At 44.6% G+C, this 19,815-nt stretch overlaps 1 protein-coding gene and 1 long non-coding RNA gene across 6 annotated transcripts in view; one reads left to right on the top strand and one right to left on the bottom strand.

Annotated features, from left to right (window-relative positions):
* Positions 1–7,222: 7,222 nt before the first annotated feature.
* On the top strand, positions 7,223–16,758 carry LOC120500784. The gene is made up of 5 exons (XR_005627170.1): positions 7,223–7,362; positions 7,507–7,564; positions 10,388–10,452; positions 11,215–11,252; positions 16,661–16,758. It is a non-coding gene; the product is annotated as an uncharacterized LOC120500784 (long non-coding RNA).
* The window catches only part of DLGAP1 (DLG associated protein 1), a 252,400-nt gene continuing 246,618 nt past the window's right edge, over positions 14,034–19,815 (bottom strand). For all 5 annotated transcript variants that reach the window (XM_039706190.1, XM_039706192.1, XM_039706191.1 and 2 more), the window contains one exon: positions 14,034–18,038. In XM_039706190.1, coding sequence (XP_039562124.1) covers positions 17,829–18,038 — 210 coding nt within the window. In that variant the 3' untranslated portion in view covers positions 14,034–17,828. The remainder of the gene's footprint in view (positions 18,039–19,815) is intronic.

Raw genomic sequence — 19,815 nt, 5'->3', positions numbered from 1 at the left:
GTCACAAGTCAGATGGCTGTGGCTGAGTAGCACCTGACACCACACCATGTAAAAGCTTTTCCCTAGCCTGAGGTGTTATTTAACTTAGAAGAAGAAAATGACTCATATTGAGTACCCACTAAAATGTGTCAAAAGGGAGTTTCTGCTCTCTTGTAATCTAGCACTGATAGTTTGGTGCTGGCTATTGATGTTTACCTAAACCTGTTTTTTCTGAGCATAAACCTGGAGTAACTTTAGATAAAGTTATCAAAGGTTGGTAAGTATATGTGGGGCATTGGGTGGAGCTAGGATCCTGAACTGAGCAGGAGTCCAAGTAACAAACCAAAGGCTTCAAGTGCTGGCCACCGATCCCTGGCAGGGCAAACAAAAAATTATTTGTGAAACTTATTTTACCACGGAAAAGAAAAAAATAATATAAAGAAGCAGTGAGACAACATGGGTGGTTTTGCTGTTCTTGCAGCAGTGATAAACCTGAATGCAAAGCAGTTTTGTCAGAACCCAACTTCTGACTGAAAACACACACTTTGGCTACTCTGAAGCTGAAGGGAAGGCATTGCCGTGTGTTACTGCAGACTGTGTGGCCAGCCAGGGCGTCAGCGAGCTAAGAGGTATGACAAATTCATGCCAGGGAAAACAGCTCACACGCAGACTTCGTCAACCTTGTTTTCATGGCTTTTGTGTCTTGTAAACAAGTTGTGGCAGCTGCGTGTGATAAATCTCTGCGCAAAGCAAAAATAATTACAATAGGGAGGGAATCTTGACCCCGGCGTCGCAGCCTGCGTGCAGGGAGGCGGTGTTGTCTCGCTGCCTGTTGCGGGGGTGCTTTGCGGTGTCCCACGCGTCTCCCGGCCTGTGCCATGAGGTCAGCGAGCATGGCTGCAAAACCGTTGGAGCTGCAGCAGCTGGCCCCGTGCTCTGGGGGAGGGAATGGGGCCAGCAGGCCTGGAAGCTGGGCTAACCTCACGGCTGCGCCAGCCCGGGCCACGCTGGCTCGGATAGCAGCAGGATCCTGCTGCCGGGGCAGGCAGAGCGGGGGGGCTGCCGTAACTTCACTGGAAAAGGGGAAGCAGGAGAAAGTAAGCAGCAACCAGTGTGTGGTGGGGAGTCAGTTTTCCCCTTGGAGATGAGGTAAGGCTGCAGCGGGAAGCCCAGCCCGCAGAAGGTGCAGTGCAGCTGGAGTCCAGGTGCACCGTGACCCTGTTCAGTGTCACTTTCACACCTATGGTATTTAGGCCACTTGCAGTTAACTGTGTCCTGCCTGCCAAAGTCTCTTTTCATTTGCCTTTTTTCTTCAATCGCTTATGCAGGGTTTTTTGGTAACCCTTGGAGTACTTTGCATTCTCTTTAAAACTCATTTAGTTTAGGGTTTTTTTCCTTTTTTTTTTTTCTTTTTTTTTTCCCCCTTCTCTACTTGGCATCTTGCAATTGTCAACTTCCCGCCTGGCTTTTTCCCAGTAGGGATTACTGGCACAAATGCAGCTCATATTCACTTTTCAGGACATTACTTGTTTAAAGTCTCCTGTTCACCAACTGCCTGAGTTGTTACATCTCTATCCTGTTTCGCTGGTTCAGCAGGCTCTTCTCCCATGAGTTCCAGCCTTCCTCCAGACTGAAGGAGAAGAGATTAGATTAGCCACTCACTCTAGCAAAATGTCACTTAGAGCTGTTGCTGTTCCAGACATGATAATTGCACCCATGTGTGCTGTATGCGGTTCAGTGTCTATTCCAGTCCCTGTCACGACAATGAGTGCCTGGAGTTCTGCACACACAGAAAATCATGTAAACTGTAGCTATGCTACAAAGTAAAATCTCAGGCTGCTTTCTCCATCTATATTTTGCATGCACTGCACACAGAAAATCATGTAAACTGGTGCTAGCTATGCTACAAACTAAAATCTCAGGCTGCTTTCTCCATCTATATTTTGCATGCACTCCTGCTGACAGCTCAAAGCCATTTTGCTCACCTTTCCCTTTGAAACTGGCTTTATTTGCCTTTAAACTCCTTTTTCTTTCTGAAGCTGAGGTGTCAGGTCGGACTACAGCTGGCAGGAATCTCAAGTCCTGCTACACACATTTGCAGAACAGGGTAGCTTTCACCAACAGGTCGACTTCACAGCCCTTTGGAGCTCTGCAGAGCTGCTTCATTGTGCAACATGAATCACAGTCCCTGAAGCTGATGCAGCCATGAATAAATCGCATCTGCCTCCCAGCTAATCTGTGTTCCACTGGATAGCAGGGTTTCTGCCAAATTCCATGTGTTTCTACTGACAAACAAGGTGTTGATCTTTCAGCTGCTTACACAATGTGTAATAAACCTGTAAAAAGGCACAGAGGTAGGAGTACTTTGAATTAGTGACTTAACTGGGGGGAGGAGGGGGGGCACAGGTGGCAGATTGTGAGTTGAATGAGTGCAGCTGACAACCATCTAACCCTGTTTATTCTTGGATAGCTTCCCTGGGACCACAGACCAGGGCTGTGGCTGCTTTCTCTAATTGCAGCCTAGGCAGTTCCTGCCCTGGGCACCAAGCCCTATCTCTAGGTGTGTAACAACATGACCCTCTCGGAGTGAAGAACCCTTGTCTAGGTATATATAAACCCTGCACATGTTTTTTTGGTTTTTTTTTTTTTAAATGAGCCTTTCATCACATCATTTAGCTGACATTAAAAGAGGATTGACCTGATGATGGTAAGAGTGGGTCAGTCCCAGAGCTGTGGGTTTTGCAGTAGATATATCTATGTTTGTCTGGCTTCTCGTGTCTTTCCATCTCTGTAAAGTTGCCACACTGCTGGGGAAATAGTGACCTGGAGCTCCTCCATCAGTGACATTTCACAAGTTGGCAGGACTCACCTTCTTTTTGGGAATATTCATTTTTATATGCAGTAGTGCAGAAATAATTCCCAACTCTGAAGCTTGTAGTTTTAGTAGTATGGCTTTCTATAAGTGTACAGAGAATGTTTGATCCTGCCTCTGAAGTCCCTACAGCCTGATAGCTCTGTGGGAAATAATGTGTCACACACTCCATACTTGCTTCTGCTTTCTCTCAAAAACCAAACAGGGCCTGAGTGGCTTCCATAAGGGATGAACCATTGGTTCCTTTAACTGATGTGTCCTATCTAGTTTGAACCTAAACCAAGTGTTCTTCCCTATCTTAACTTTTCCTCTGGTGTTCTAGCTCTTTTGCAGGAACACAATTGGATTTTTTGTTGATTGGAAAATAAATTTTAGTGCTTAGCTGGGGCTTTTGGCCTTTAGAAGCCTCTCCTGTAGAAGCTGTTGATGGAGAAGATAGTCTTGATCATAACCTGCCATCAGCTTATAGATTTTACCAAGATGCAATTTTGTGTGTGTGTGTGTATATATACCTATATCCCATATATATCCTAGTAAGGATACCATATATATATTGGCCCTGGAATTTATATAAAAAATAATTTGACCGATGTGAGAAGAATTTGATGATCCCAGGATTGCTTTTATGACTTCATATAGCTTGTCTTGGAAATTGTTCTGGATAGAAGACACATAACTGATGGTAAGGATCTCAACAGTTTTGTAATTTTCCTGAGTAAGCATTCAGCTGTTTTGCCAGAGCCTGTAATTTCACTTCCTTTTCTAGCCTGCACAGTTCTGATTGCTTGACCTTGTGTCCAGTGTTTTATTTTGTTTTCTTTTGCACTTCTAGTCTCATTCCTTGCTTTTACTCTCCCTCTATCATTTCTTTGTCTGTTTGACTTGAGAGTGCTTACATAATATCATGCATAGTCCACTTAACTAGGTTAGAGATATTTTGACTAGTTTTGTACTGTTTTGAAAGGCATCTGATTTCTGTTACTCCACTACACTAACCACAGCAGCAAATCTTGCTCTGATGCAAACAGATCAACTTCTGTTTGAGAGAAAGCACATTTTCCCTGTGTAGATAGCTCAGCTTTTTTCGAACTTCTGCTTTTTGTTGTGACAGGGGAAAGGCAAGAAAAGAAGCAATTAGCAATAAAATCCATTGGGCATTTTCAAAAATTCAGGGATTATTTTTAGTTTTGAGTCAGTGGTGTTTTGTCAGCCTGTGTGCTTTCAGAGTCCTGGCTCTGCTGCCATGAACCTTCTCCTGGTGAGGTGTGAAGCAGACATTCCTCTGCCAACCTGAATGAAAAGGTTAGTTCAGGTTATTGTATTAAACACCGCTTAGGCAGTTGCTTCTGTAACTCATTCTTCATGTTTAATTCAGTTGGCTTGCATTCAGCCAAGGTATTTCCAGTGATGTGCTGCCAGCTTTCTCCAAAGCCCTCCTCAAAAGTTTTTCTTCCTTAGCTGGTGATATGTGGAAAAAACCTTCTGTGACTATCTTGGTTTAGTGTATAGATTTGCATCTGCAAAGCACATACTGTCTGTCATAAAACAGTCAGTCCCTCCACCTCCCTTCCCCTACCAAACCTACCTTGACCCCTGCTACTGTGTCCGTGACACCTGGGGCAGAGAGGAATGTCCCAGTCAGCCTCTGAAGGGAGAGTGACATCCCTTACCGTCTCTTTGAACCCTGGGAGGAGGTGGTGGGAATGCAGACATACAGGTCTCCCTATGGGAGAGTTCACACTCGGTCCTGCAACGCCTTGCTCCTTCACCCATGTGTGATCATGGGGTGCTGGTGGTCTTGGGGAGGGCAGCGTGTGAAGCCCAGCCGGGTATTGTGCCCACAGCCAGCACCACTCTCTGAGCTTCCTCTGATGTGGCAGTGTGAGTTTAAATAAGCAGGAGGCATGAAAGGAGGTGTGGGGGACTGTGTCATTTCTCTCATATTTACACTGATAAGCAACAGGTATTTCCGCCGTGAAAAATTTAATTTCCTTTCCTTTTGAAATGCAGTGATGCAGAAGCCCAGGTTTCCTTCCACGGGGTCAGAAGAGCAAGGAGGGCTGCACGGACCAGCTGATGCCTGTGTTGGCCAGACTCTCCCCATCTGGCAGAAGTGACTCACTGGTGGCATGACCCAGGCGCTGTGAGGCTTGTTGAGCTCAGGGGGGAGTTTGACTTCAGATCCTCTATTTCCTTGAAGATTTGCCTTTAGTCCTTGCCTTACCCCAGCCCTCATCTGCATTTGCTATCCAGCCTGGGCTGAAGTGGTCTGCCCCAGATGCCTTCCCTTGTTTTGGGGGGTGTTTTGGGTGTTGCCATTGCAGAGCTGAAGCTGCTGCCTCCACCTGGGGCTCATTACATGCTGCTTCCTCTCCAGCTGCCAGGGGCTGGACACAGAGCAGGGAAATCGCACGCAAGGCGCTTGTAAAACCCTCAGCCCTGTCTGCCATTGGAGTAAGAGCTGGCTGAGCCTCCCTCCCTGCAGGATGGGCTTCCTGCCCTAGGAAATCCCCTGCTGTAAGGCAGCCCAGTAGATCCACCTTGGGGATCTCAAACTGTGGCCAGTCTGCACTGGCTGGGTACAGAATGAGAGCTATGGGTTTTTAGAAAACCCTAATAAAACTTTTGATTATGCATAAGAAAAAGAAATAAGTGATCCTGCCTTCTCCCCAGCTCTGTGGTTTGTCTAAACTTACTTCCCTGGAATACACTGGAGTTTGATCTTTGAGAAATGATATCTAAAAAGCCCGCATGTAAAAACGTAACTGTTCCAGCGATAGGATCATGATCTGCCTTTGATCCTGTAAATTGTTGAACCACAACTCTATTCGTTGCCCAAGGACTGCAGGAAATGTACACGGGGTTATGCAAATCCCTAGGAGAGGGAATGTTTTGCAGGGAGGGGGGGAAGATGGCTCTTGCCGCAATTGTCAGTCTTTGGACTGCGGTGGAATATTTTGGCAGTCCCCGTGCTCTCCTGTGTCACCCCGCTGCCAGTTCCCACGGCTCCTACCCCTCTCTGCTCACCGTCCAGTTGTGCAACTCTGGAGCAGTGAGCTTTTTCCAGTTCTCCCCCTGCGTGTGCTGGTGGCATTTACAGGCAGAGCCTGCAAGCTCTGTCCGTCCTTCGTCTGCATTTTTCTCCGAGCCACCACTGTGAGTGCAGTGTTCATGTTTCACCTCTAAATCCCCGCGACTTTTGCCGGCTGAGGATATTTGCATGGGGTGGTAAGACAGAAAAAAATTTATTTAGGAACCTTGAGGGGAGATAAGCCTGCACCAGAGCCAAACCAAGGCAGGACAACAGCAACAACACAACAGGGACACAGCCAGCACATGGGAGCTGTCAGGCAGGATTTTAATTTTGTGTAAAATGTGAATTTTCCTCTTTCCCAGACTTGCAAAAGAATAGCCAAAACCCTTGTAAAGACGCAAGTTGTGTGTAGTGTGGGAGTACATCCATCAGCAACACCACATTCAAATCAAGAGTGCTTGACATTGTAACCACAGCTCAGGGTAACAGATCCTGATAAAAAATAAAAATAGAGGTCCTTTGATACCTTCTCTGTTCTTACTTTTTGTTTTTATATTTTTTTTCTTTTAGTATGTAAGCTAAGAGGCATGACATTTTGGTACTTCATCCAGTTTACTTTAATTTGCATGTTGAAGAAAGACATCCAAAGGCAGGCTGAGCCCACCGCTGCCCTGGTGGGGCTCTCCTGGCAGCCGTGCTGTGGTGGTGTGCTGTGCCTGGGAAGGCTGTGCTGCATCCACAGCACTGCCCAGTCTTTTCCATAAGCTACATATACCGCACAGGTGCAGGGGCTGCACACACCAGAATGTGGGGCAGTGCTGCATCAGCTGGGCAGGAGTTTGTTTTGCTGTTTCTGTTTGGTTTTTTCACCTCGGTGATAATTCTTACCCAATGCGTGATCTCTGCTCTATGTACTTTACTACTCCTTGTGATAATCAAAATCCGGCCCTGAACTTTTTCACTACAAAGGAAACAAGAACTTTGCCCTGTTGGCTGTTAACAGGGCACTCAGCGATGCCGCAGCCTCTTCTCACGTGCAAAAACCCCCAAAGTCTGTGGAAATCAGGGTTATGCTGATGACAGAATGCTTATTGTTTTTCCACCAGTGCAGGTGGACATCAGGTACTTTGACATGGACATGAAATTTCTGGTGTCAGACTCCTTAGGAAATGAGCAGGCACCCAACCGGTTGTTGGAAAAAAACCTTTAAACACCAGGACCGCCAATAACGTGCTGTGCACGGCTCAAAGTGCAACCTGTGGTGGGTTCAAAGCTCTGAAACATTAACCAGACCTTGGGTCACTGTCTGTAGTTGCCGCTGGGTGCCCACACCATGGCTCCCGGGAGCGGGAAGTGAGGGTGGCACTATTATTATCCGTGCGGAGAACGGGCGCAGCGGTGTTTGCACAGCGCGGATGGAAGCGCTGCTGGCCGCCCCCAGGCGCAGGGTGTGCAGTGGCCGGGCAGCAGTGACAAGGTACGAGCTTCCCCGTGCGGGGAACAGGGAGAGCCAAGCACTGAAATCTCAGCTCCAGTTCTTGGTGAAGGGCTCTGATGAACACTGTGGCGATGGTGGTGGTGGTGCAAGGCTGCCCTTCCACATCCACTCTTTTGTTTGCAGGTATAACCTGCCTCAGGTGAAACCCCTGACTCTAAGCCTCCCCCTGACCCCAAATGAGGTAAGGCTTGTGGGAAGAACAAATATGATTTATGAACATGCCAGCTGCAATAGCAGGGGAAAAGGGGAATGCTAGAGCTGCTTCTGGGCCCGCACCTCAGATGGTTTGGAGCTGGGTGGTGCTCTGGTGGTGTTTTCTTTTTAACAGTGGTGAGGTGTCCTGGAGATCAGATGAGGAGATATGAGGAGCCAGAAGGCATTTCTGAGCAGTCAAGTGTTGTAATCATGTTACTGCTCCCTGAGCTCAGCTGACACAGGAGACAGGTAAACATCTCCCACTGCCCAGGTAGGTGACAGTATATAAATCTTCAGAACACCCTGAGGAATAACAAGTCTTTTGCAACTTTGCCTTCGAACGCTGAAGGACTTATGCTTGCATGATGGATGGCAGCGGCGCCCAGCCGTATTCTGAGGCATAGCACAGCTCCCAGCTCCCTTGCAGAGGTTTTATCCTCAGCCGGAGGGAGGGTTCAGCAAGCTGTGCGTCAGTGCCGACTCTTGCAGCTGTAGCAACTTGTCATTTCCTTTCCAAACACCAGCACCCTCAGCAAGGCAGTTGGCCTTGGGCCAACAGCCATTCCTGTACTGTCTGTTCCTGCTATATACTTGTGTAATGTTAACTTACCTGATTCCTAATGTGGGTTTCTCCACAACCACTGCTGCATATCTGTATCTTGTCAGTGCGGTGGCTTTGGGAGCAGCCTCTTCCATTATCAAGCCTTAAAGTGAGTTTACCTGAGAGCATGTCCCTGTTCAGGGGAGCAAAGCGATGCTTTGCTGTGCTTATGCTGAATCACTGTTACCTGGCAAGGGTTTGGGAACTGTGAGATCATATTTTATTGTAGCGTATTGCAGAAAAGGTATTGGATTCTGAGTTTATATCAAAAGACTAATACTTGATCAGGATGATAAAATATTTAGGTCTAGAACTTTGCCTTCACAGCTCTTTGTAAAGTAATTGCTCTAGTAGTAGTGGCAGAAGAAAGGACATGCTCATTTATGATGCTTTAAATCAGACAAATCATTTCCGAAGACAAATAACAAAACCATAGCAGAGAGCTCTGGTGGAGGGCTCCTTCTTGGATTGTAAACACTGCAAGACAGAAACCATCAATATTTACACAGTGTTCAGCCCAGCACAGTGCAGCTTCTCTGGCTGGGCCTTTGGAGGCACTAATAGGAATATTAAATCATGCTGAATACCTTCTTGCAATATTTACAGTTTAACAATAACCAAGCGTGTGTGTGCTGAATACTGTGGATTGTGAGCAGGCAGCACCAGAACCAGAAAACCTGTAATGAGGCCAAGCCCTGTGATATCTTCCCCTTGCTCATCACACGTGTGCTGTGGTGGCCAGGACCCTTTCTAGTGCTCCCAATATTCATCAGAAGCAACTTAGAAGGAATGATGCCAGAGTAAGTGTCTTACTGTATGAGCTGTCACCAGTTGTTCCAAGGACTGTGGATTGAAAAGTCAGGGGGGAAAAAAAGCATTAAAAACACCACTGCTATGTTGCCCTGTGGGCTCACAGAAATTTGACACAGAGAAGAATTAGCCTTTTGCGGTTTCATGTTTCCCTGACCTTTTAAGAGGGGAAGAAAAAACCAGATCCAACTTCTGCTCCCAGTTACGATGCTGAAAGTACAGAGCAAATGTAATACACTGGCTCCTGAGGTGTGAGAGCAGAGTTTCACGTTGTCTACTGAAAAGCAGAGCGAGCTGATGTGTAAAGACAATTTAACAAAAGCTTCGTGAGTTCAAAGATAAACCTCCATCCCAGGCAAATGTAATTATTGGTGTTTGAGTGTAATTGTGGTGTTTAAGGAGATCCATTCAACATTCTCTGGAGGGATTTCTGCCTTGCTGTCAGTGTGAGGTAAAGCAGAAAACACGTGGCTCCTAGAGCACAATGCCTTCGTACATGTGAGTGAAGGATGTGCCACAGGGGAGGACACTTGGGGACCAACACTGCAGCTGACAGCCCCTGGCAGTGGCAACTGCTGCCGATGCATGTGGCAGGGATGCTGTGACAGCACCTGCAGTCACACCACTTGACACTTGGGAAGGCCTTGAACCATTAGCGTTAAGCTCACACGTGCCACTTGATATGAAAACACTTCCAGTTAGAAGTCATTTCAGAATTGTTATTTTCGCTTATGCAGCTGTTGACAAACAAAACCTGCTTGGCTTATACTTTAATGACAAACTCTGCATGCTTCCCCCTTTCTTTTGGCTTGGTTTCTTGGTTTTATTTCCCACCTTCCACTAAAGGAAATTTTTATCTCAGAGAAAATACAGGAGGTGGGCTGCATCCTACGTGACATCCCAGCATTGTGTGGCAGAAGCTGATAGACATGAATCATCACAATGAATGCAATACTGCACACAAGTAGCTTTTCTTACAAGCACAAGGTTGTTAAGCAAAGGATGAGAAACACGTGGAGTACACTGCGGTTTGCCAATGTGTGGCTGGGTTCCCAGGTCTGAGTACGTTCTTGCAGACAGGCTGCAGTTGTCATGATGCTATTGCCAGGAAAGATGTAAACAAAAGGAAACCTCTTGTCATTTGAAGCATTAGGTTAGTAATACAAATGAGTACTTCATGGAGTCTTTCAGATCGATACACATCATCTCTTTGTCAGAGCTGTTTTCCTCTGATGTGTAGTCATACAGCCTCTTTGACGTAAGTCACTGGTTTTTAACATTTTTTAAATAATAGCAATATTTACTATGTGGTGAATCAGGGTAATGAGCAAGCTCAGTGGATCCTCTTGCAGAGGATCATGACTTAAAATTCATTACTTAAAATTCAGTGTTTTTTAGGCAAAGCATTTCTGGATTCGCTTGAAGACTGACACATGGACATGTTTCCATTGAAGTTGCTACAGGTTTGTTTTTATGTATGCCTCCACTAAATTTTATAGCTGGCAATTAGTCTGGGATGAAGTCTGGTTTCTCTCCCAACACTGCAAATGCAATTGTGTAACTTCACTAAGATTCCAAGCCTGGTTCTTATGCTGGATTAAAACAATAGATAGTGAGATGAAAAGAGAAGTCACCCTTTTAAACTCTTCTTTTCCACTATGACAGCTTACTTCATGGAAGCAGCAGCCATCTGACCTGAATTACTTTTGGTTTGTGTTTAATGCACAACACATTCCCCTTGAGTTGCCACTGCTCCCATAGCAATGCCTTGCCCTGTGCAAGGGCTGCTGTTGCCCAGGGGCTTGTATCTCCCTGCCCTCAGCTGGCACCATGATACTGCCCTGCGTCTGATGGTTTGTGGAAATTGCAGAATTGTGCTCATGGAGGCACTGATGTACTGGGAAGGGATGTCACATATTTTAAAACTATTTACTGAAACGTTACACCAAGGTGAGAAGGGATTTTCCCCTTCAGCTGTTGCTACAGGTGTGATTGTCCCACAGCACAGCAAAATGCCACCTCAGTTTTAGTGCAACATCTGTGAACTGTCTGGCCCATATGATTTTTTCCCCTTTTTTTGTCAATTATTGACTGGAGAGATGAAGAATGACACATGCTTAAGAGCATCAGTTATCTCAATTTCCTTCCCCATAGGCCTGGTTTAGCCAAGATTTACCAGAACAGTCTACCAAATGAAGAAGTTTCAGTATTTTTTTGTTTTTCAGGTGATAGGAGTTTTCTTCTGAAGACTGACTGGAGCACAGTGAGTTATTATACAACCACTTATCAAAAAAAAAAAGACAAAAGAACATGCTGCAAGATAACAAATTATATAGCCCAACTTGTGCAAGACAGTAACTTCTCAATGCTACAAAAAAAAATCAGGGATAATCACAGTCCTGAATGCACACTCACAAAACCATTCCAGGTTGCCGCTGTGAGCACCCATAGTCAGTTCAACAGGAAAAATAAGATATAGTCTTTTAAGGACACGACTTTGATAATTCTCTAGTTTGAAGCCAGGTATAAGTAATAGGTTGGACATTCCCACTGGGGAAATAGGCTAGTTACATTGGAATGGGTTACCCTTTGCTATTCAACATCTCAGCTTCCTAGTTACCATCTTCAAACTAAGGTGTTTGCCTCAGCACATGGTTGTTTACACAGTGACTTATCTTACCTTGGTGAGATATTTGATACCCATAAAACATCCGTCACACTCTGTCCTACTGCTTTTCTTTAACTCAGGGCAAAGGCCCATCCCTCTTCCAAAACCTTTGACAGCTTTGAAATATGGCAGTGTTGCCGTCGGTGTAGCTCAGGGGCTATGCAGTGGTTGCTTTCTCCAGAGGTTCTGCAACACCTCAGTACTTTCCCCTCTTTGAACAGAGGTGGCAAAATCCATAATTTATTTCCATTCTGCTTGGCTGAAAATGAAGAAAAGTTTGGCACTCTGTCACAGATATAGTTAAGTGAAGAGTCAACACAATGAAGGCTTCTGCACCAGGAGTAGCCCAAAATAGGTGGCGGCAATGTCACAACTCAGCTTGTTTTTTAATATAGCTCTTCTTTTTCTTTCCGTGTTTCATGTGTGGGTTTTTTTTCCCTCTGGGTGGAGCAGAGCTGGGAAGGTGATGACTTACCTGCTACAGCTCGGTAGATCGCAATCTGGAACTGGCAGAGTGTTAACACAATGCCCCAGCAGAGCTTTTCTGTCTCTAATTTCAATGATTATGTTGTTACTGGATCGGTGAAGAGAACCATGAAAAACACAATTACCAGGAAGCCCTGTTCCTTAGCTCTCCTCTTTGTCTCGCTGCGAGTGGGGCATGTGACTCAGGGAGCAATAGAGGACCGGCTGTAATCTCACGCACTACCGGGAAGGGTGCTGTCCGCCCATGGGACCCAAGCGTGGGAAAGCCTGACTGCCGGCTGGAAGGGCCAGTCACGTCATGTTTGGCAGCTGGCATCCAAATGCACCCTGATGAATCAAGTGAGAGCAGCTACCTTCTCCTGCCACAACGGTGGCCGAGCAGCTGTGCAGAAGAGGGGCTGTAAAAACCTCCCTGCATGCAAAAGCACAGGGAAGGGACGGTGTTGTGAATGAGCTTGCTGTGACAGCACAGAAATGTTTTACAGGTCACTGGCATCAGACTAAAGGGAGAGGGGATGAGTATGTTTCAGCTGTGAGTGCTGGTCTCAGGTTTACTCAGTGCAGGACCACGGCTAGTGGGGCTGACCCGACCCTGCTCCGTGATGTGTAGTGGGAAAAAAAGAAATGCTCTCTGCACTCCAAATCATGTATAAACCTGTGACCTCAACAACAAATACCAGTAGTGGCAGAGCAGCCAATATTTTTATCATTAATTGCTATCAAAAATGTCAGCTCAAAGTCATCAGATTTGATAGGCGAGCATGCTCCAAACTGACGGCTGAAGTGAATTATTTGCCTATTGCGTGATGCAAAAACAATGTCTTGCAGAAGAGAACAGACATTGGCAAACAAACTGACAACAAGATATACTTCTGGGGAAGGCTTCTGATTTGATCTGGAAGGAAATACTGAGTATAAATACGGAGAAAGTTTACCTGCATGAAAGGCGGGGTTGAGCCATGGCTTGGACTTCCTTACTCTGCTGGAGAACAGTGTGAAACGTACCTGCTGTTTTACTCCCCTTGAGCTGTTCTTATTGCAAAAAGGTACCAGACACGTCACAAAGTTTTTTAAGTAACAAAGAATTTTTCCTCCCATCCCTGGTGAATCCATTTATCAGTGACTAATGAGCACATAAATTCCAGCATGTGAAGAAAAATCCCTTAATCTTGGTGTTAAGCAGAATTTTTCCGGCCCATGGATCTGCAGCACAAATCTTTCTGGTCTTTCTGTGCTGAGGGTCTAAACACGGGCAGACAGTACAGGGTGCAGCACTGGCACACTAATAATGTAACTACCAGGTACTACAAATTGAATCAGGACCTGTTTAAATACTGGTATAACCATGAACATCATCCAGGACATGGTTCCGTGGGATTTGGTGACTGTCTTTATTTCACTCAGTGGGAAAAACCCCATATGGAAGCAGGATTCCAGTGAAGGGAAAGTTAGCTATGCCTGTCAGGAATCTCTTTTGCCCCCAAAAATTCAGACATCACGGGACATAAGCAGAAAATGAAAGAGAACCAGAGAGGGGAAAACCAAACAGGCTGGGGTCTTCTTGCCACTTCTTTTGAAGTCCCCAGTGTAACTCCTGGCATCTTCAGTGGGGTTTGGCTGGGCTCTGTGCAGAAGCGCCTTTGAAGATTTTGCTAAGGCTCAAGGCCTTGATCATGGCAACTTTTATGCCTGTGAGCAACTCTGTGCAGATGAACACTTCCAGGGTGCTCAGCAGGATGCTTTGGATGAGACTTTGCAGGGCTAGTCTTAAGCAATGAGAGTTTAAGAGAAATATTCTGGCTGTCGTGCTTTTATCCTTGACCACATCAAATGAAATGCCTTGGCAGTTCTGGAAGAATGAATTTGCATTGAAAACCCACAGCTCTTACAAGCAGTGCATTAATTATTTTATTAATTTGCTCTTTTTACATTATGGGAAACATTCATCTATTTACATTTTCCTGTCCACACACAAACCAGATAGATAATCCTAGGGAAACCCAAATCATTAAGCCATAAAAACACTCTTTTCTGTCTAAAGGCTTTCAAATTTGTGTCTTTTGTTTCAAATCAAAAACATTTTTAAAATCACATTTGGGAATGCAGGTAGGCCAGTGATTTACATTCTACTTAAAATATGCATTTGACCATTTTCCTTTAAAAAAACAAAAACAAAAAACAAAAACCCCCAATAAATTCACAATGATACAGTTTAAATTAAAGTGATAGTGCACATCAAAGCATTAAGGGTACACCAATAAATAAAATGAAATATATTACAAATAAATTATTTCTATTTACCTTTTCAAATATTAAAAATCTTTAATCCATTTCTTCATCTTTCTTTACAAAAAGGTTATGAGAATTTTATGGAAACATCTGCAAAAAATATAATAAATACCTCTTTTTTCTTTTTTTAACTTTTGAAGCAGGAGACAAAACCAACCTTTTCTAAAATTTCCCCCAAGAAAAAAAAGCAATAGTTTAGTCCCAAAGTGAAACAGAATATAGGCATTTTTAAAATACACTGGGCAGTTTAGACTAAAAACAAATAGTTACAAATTATTCTAAAACAGACGATGGAGCAAATATACTAGCATTAGTGTTTGTAAATGAGTCAAGTGGTTAACTAGTGGCATTCTATGGGCAGAATTATTTTATTTTGTATTTTCTGGTATTGGCTGTATTTTTAATATTTTGCTAAAAAACTAGGCAAACATTATAATATCCTTTCCAGTGCCAAATGAACTAACAAGCATTCAGCTAAGAATAAATTCATTTAAAATAGGTACAAAAAATATTCTATGATATACAAATACAATAATTTGTAATGTACAAGACTAGATAGTCTTCACTTTTCTGCTTTTTTAGGGGAGAACTTGCTGGATATAAATTTCTGTAGCCACTTGTCAACCAAAATCTTAACTCATCTTTCGTAAAACGTTCACAAAACTAAGTAAGTCTGCGACACAGTTGTGAATGTGGACTCTCACCTAAGTACTGCTTTGAATACTTCAGTACAAATGAGTTCCAAATAATTAATACTTCCTATGACTATATATGCTCAAAAGTGGCAGTTGGCACTATTACATACTGCAAACACGGTGATGTTTTGTTGCTGCTAAAAGTTAAACGCAGTGTTTCAAAACTAGCAAATACACTGGTATTCAAACGCTTAGAGGGTCAAACCTTTTGAAGCTCCTGTAACACCAAGCACTCTAGAGTTACACTGGATTTCTGATTACTCTAGTTAAAAGTCTTTTATATATTAAATTATTAGCCCTTATCTTGTAAACCACAGCAGTAAATATTTGTGCCCTGTTTATAAAGACATAGCTCAGATATCGATGGCTTTGAGAGGTAGCAAATTCTCTAGTGGTTTTAGTATGCTGTCATGAAAATACTTGGTGCCAGAACCTATTACCTCTCCTATTTTCTCGAATAAAATTAAATTAGCACCTGGCTATGATGTCATAGGAAAAGAAGCTGTCTGGCATGGTCTCGATGAATACTTTTAGCAAGAGCTTAACTTTTCAATGATGATTTTCAATGCTTTTTAAGTGCAAGCTGCAGAACTACGCCACATGTGCAGTGGGGTTTTTCACTGGTTGGACTGTCCGTACAGATTGAGCTGCCATGGGCACAGCCAGCCAGCACTGGCGTGCAGCAAGGGCTGCCACCTGTGCCCCTCCATGGTGGGGCTGTCCCTGTGCCTGTGCCCACTGGGAGCAGAAAGCAGCCTGCCTTCCTCTCCCGTGTACCCCTGCCTTGGCAGACCAGGGTGAAGAGCACGTATGGAGCAGCAGAGGAGTCTGGAAAACATCGCTGCACAAGTGCTGAGGGCTGCACAGCTCTCCTCTGCTCACACCAGTCACCCAAAGCAGCCCTGTCACCCAAAGCAGCCCTGTCACCCAAAGCAGCTCACGCTAATTCTGCTGGCAGCAGCACATGCCAGTTAGGCACACGTGTGCGCACTCACACACGCTCGCACGCACGCACACAACTCACTTTCAGCAACATGCCTGACATAGCTTTCCTAATGTTGGCACAAGAGATTCCAGTAGCAGCGCGGTTGGCATCGTTCCTCATCAGAGGAGCTGGAGGACAAGCCCCTGTCCCAGCCAGAGGTGGCTGGAGGGGACAGACACACAGGAGCTGACCTCTCAGGCTCCTCTCCAGTCTTATAATCTGCCATTTCCGCCCACTATTAATGAGCTACTTAAGATGCATATTTTTTGTGATTGCAAAACAATGGCAGAAGCCAGGGTAGGAAGGCTTGTCGTGAAAAATATTAAGTTCATATTGATCCCATAACTTGTGAAAAATAGTCTATTGTTCTTGTTCAAGTGAGTACATTATACTATTTAAGAGGAGGCTGAATTAGAAATTTACTCCTAAATATGGACGGTTTGGTGATAAGCAGTCTGAACTGTAGCATACAACCAGCTGTGGATAGAGCAAAGCAAGCCTGGCCTGGAAAAGCATCAGAGGCTCCATGTACAGTAATTCACTTACAGGTGTCCGTGTGTGGCTGCGTGGACGTATGAGAATTGGATGGTCCCACCGAGATTAAGACATCAACAAAACCAAGCTTTTTTTTTTTTTTTTCTTTTTTTTTTTTTAACCAATATAATCCATACAATACAATACAAGAGGAATTGACAATACAGTACAATTTTAAAAATTCTTAATACTTGGACAAGAAAATCCTTCTTTTATATTATCTCTTCAACTGTCAGTGCTTCTTATCTCCTTCCTTTTTACTCTTTTATTGCCTTTCAAAATAGATTATTTCCCTGGAAGATCGAATTTACAATCTTCTGCTGATTGAAATGTTTAAGTAGTGATTGATGAAATAAAAATGAGGCAGTTTGTGCAGCTGTGAGTGTGCAGGTATCTTTCCACAGGATCTTTTGTATCCCTTGCCATCTCACCTGCGGGATATACTTCCACCTTTTCACCTGCCAGAGCTGTGGGGTTTCTTTTCGTCCCCCCCTCCCCGCTCCCACCCCAGCTCCCTCCCCTTGTGTGACTCCTTAATTCAGGTGAAGATGTGATTTGGAGATTTAGAATAAAGTGCGCCATCTGCTTTAAAAAAAAACAACCAGTAATAAAAAGAAGGGAATCCGAGTCATAGCTCCTTTCATCTTTTGTGAGGAAGACGGCAGAGTCCGAAAGGATCACCCTGCATGACTGAAAATACCAAAGTCCCCTACAGTTTGATATTGCTGTACACTGGGTAACAGGCTAGCTTTAGATCAACTAAAGATCATGAGTAGGTTAAATGGAGCATCTACTGTACAGGTGTGCGGGTGTGTGGAAGTCTGAGTGCTGCGTTTATTGGTTCCAAACAGAAAAGAAAAAGGATCGTGCTCGTTTACATGAGGCAAAGTGGCAGCATCAGTACATGTGACAAAGCATCGTGATGACATGGAACCTTCAGAAAGCAAGGGTGATTAGAGGACATCTCTCGGAGGACCGACAACTACGCCACGGCAGTGGAGTTCACTGGGAGCATCGGGGCAGCTGCGTACAGAGAGAGGGGAGGGGGAGAGTAGGGAGAGAGAGCGAGAGAGAGAGAGGAGGAGGTACAAATACTTTGTGGTGACCTTGAGAAGGAGCCTAGAGGGGCAGATTATACATGAGGCTTGTCTTGCCAGAGAGAGTCCTCCCGGTTGGATCCCTTCATAGCCTGGTCTGGGCTTCGGGGATGTATATCTCAATGCTTTCGGCGCTCTCGGTAGCTGAGTTCTGGCGAACCGACGCAGCGCGCTTGGCAGCCATCAGCCGTTTCCGGGCCTCCTGACGCTGCGAGCTTTCCAGAGAGCGTTCTCGTATGAGTGGCACCTGACCTTTCGATGGCTTCTTTGGCACTGGAGGAGGGACCCTTCTCTCCTGATCAAAGCAGAAGGTTAATGGCATTATACAGCTTCTCAGGGAAAGGCGGGAAAAACTAGGATATATCAGTAGTTAGAACACACATTTTACCTAAGGTTTGTTAGGTCTTATCTGCCTTTCTGTCTTCAGTCAACTGGCTTTTGTGCTCAAGGGTTCATAAACATGGGGCAAGGGCAAAGGGGAGGGGAGGGCCGGCCGCCGTGCTACTTCTCCTCGGGGATGGTGCTGCCGGGGCCGGGGCCCCCACCGCTACCTGCTTAGTGCCAGGGACTAGGAAAGAGACCGACCTCCTGCCACCGGTGCAGCCAGGAGGGAACGCTGCTCTCAGCAGAGGAACTCTGGAGAGCCCCAGCTCCCGGGCCACCCTCTTTTATCCATGCATAGTGCTAGATGCTCCTGCAACACGGAGGTGCCATGGCTTTGGCGTTCCCAAATGTAGATGGGAGCTAGCTGTCTGCAGCTGGTGCATCAGAATAAGTAGTTTTAAAAAAAACACCCCACCACATATTTATGTATCTATTTCGTAGCAGTTTAGTGACTGCTCAAAAATCCCATGCTCTGGGTCTTGGTGTGCTAGTTCATAAATTCTGGCCTTGTGCTAAATAGGCATGAAGCTACATTCAGCTAGAAATAGAAAATCTGGTAGGAAAAACTTAAAAACTATTAAGAGAACATGCATTAATCATCATGGTGGCAGCTAGCTCCAGATATGTGACCAACAAGGAGGGCTTTTATGTATACCCTGGTGCTTGTATACACACATACACATCAAAAACCAAGAAAATTAAAAAACAACCAAAAAAACCCAACCAAAAAAAACCACAAACCCTCAGAGAAGGATCTCTCCCATAAAAGAAAAGTGTATTCAGAACTGAATTTCAGGCATCCACAAAGACTTTGTCAAGTTAATTAGATTGTCTTTTAAGTTACATCCCCTTCCAACTGTGAACACAGTCTCTGAGCGAAGGGATTTTATCACACTACAAAGGTCCCATTCTGCCCTTTCGTTTTCTCTCATGCTGCTCACAACAGCTTCCATGGCTCAAAATATAAAGGTGCTTAGTTACACTTATTCATACTTTGCTTTTTCTCTCCATCCAAGGATTAATCTGTGCTGCTTAAAAAGGGCCCAGTGGCAAAGGCCAAAGGCAAATATCAATTCCACAGAAAGTTTTTTCTTCCTTTTTTTTTTAATCCCTTTTAAGAAAGGACATGATCTGTTTCATCTAAAATCATAGAAAAATGCTGTTGAAACAGGAACACAGTGTAATTCTTTAAAATCTTTACCTTCCTACTGTAGGTCCCTTTCTTCAGCACTACTTAACTTCCTTTAAACTGTTATAGTCTTCTTTTTTTGGAAACTCTTTGAAATGTTTTTCAGAAGCAAAGAAAAGGCACATTTTTTTTCGAGGAAAGCTCTCATTTCTTACTGCTGCAATTGCAAACATTCAGCCTACCCACTTTACTGTAAAAGCTAATGAAAGACCATATACCAGCATTTCTGTGCATGCATGTTTGGCAGTTTTAACCTCCTTTACTGATAGATACTGGAAAAAAAAAAAGAAGATAAGAAAATGACTTGCCTTCAGTACCTTGGGCTAGGAAAACACATTCCCATTCATTCCCCTACAAAACACACTAGGTGTGCACAAATGGTGTGAACATGGCACTCCTAAGTCAGGAATGAATATTTAGTCTTGATTGGAGGAGGAGGAATAGTGCTACCAGCACTGCCTGTACAAGCTTCCTGCTGCAAGATTAATGGGGTTTGATA

Source organism: Passer montanus, unplaced genomic scaffold (genome assembly GCF_014805655.1).
Source record: "Passer montanus isolate IOZ18808 unplaced genomic scaffold, ASM1480565v1 scaffold19, whole genome shotgun sequence".
NCBI classification, from domain to species: Eukaryota; Metazoa; Chordata; class Aves; order Passeriformes; family Passeridae; genus Passer; species Passer montanus.
The sequence above is the reverse complement of the archived record's forward strand: the minus strand, read 5'-3'. Positions and strand labels throughout refer to the sequence as shown.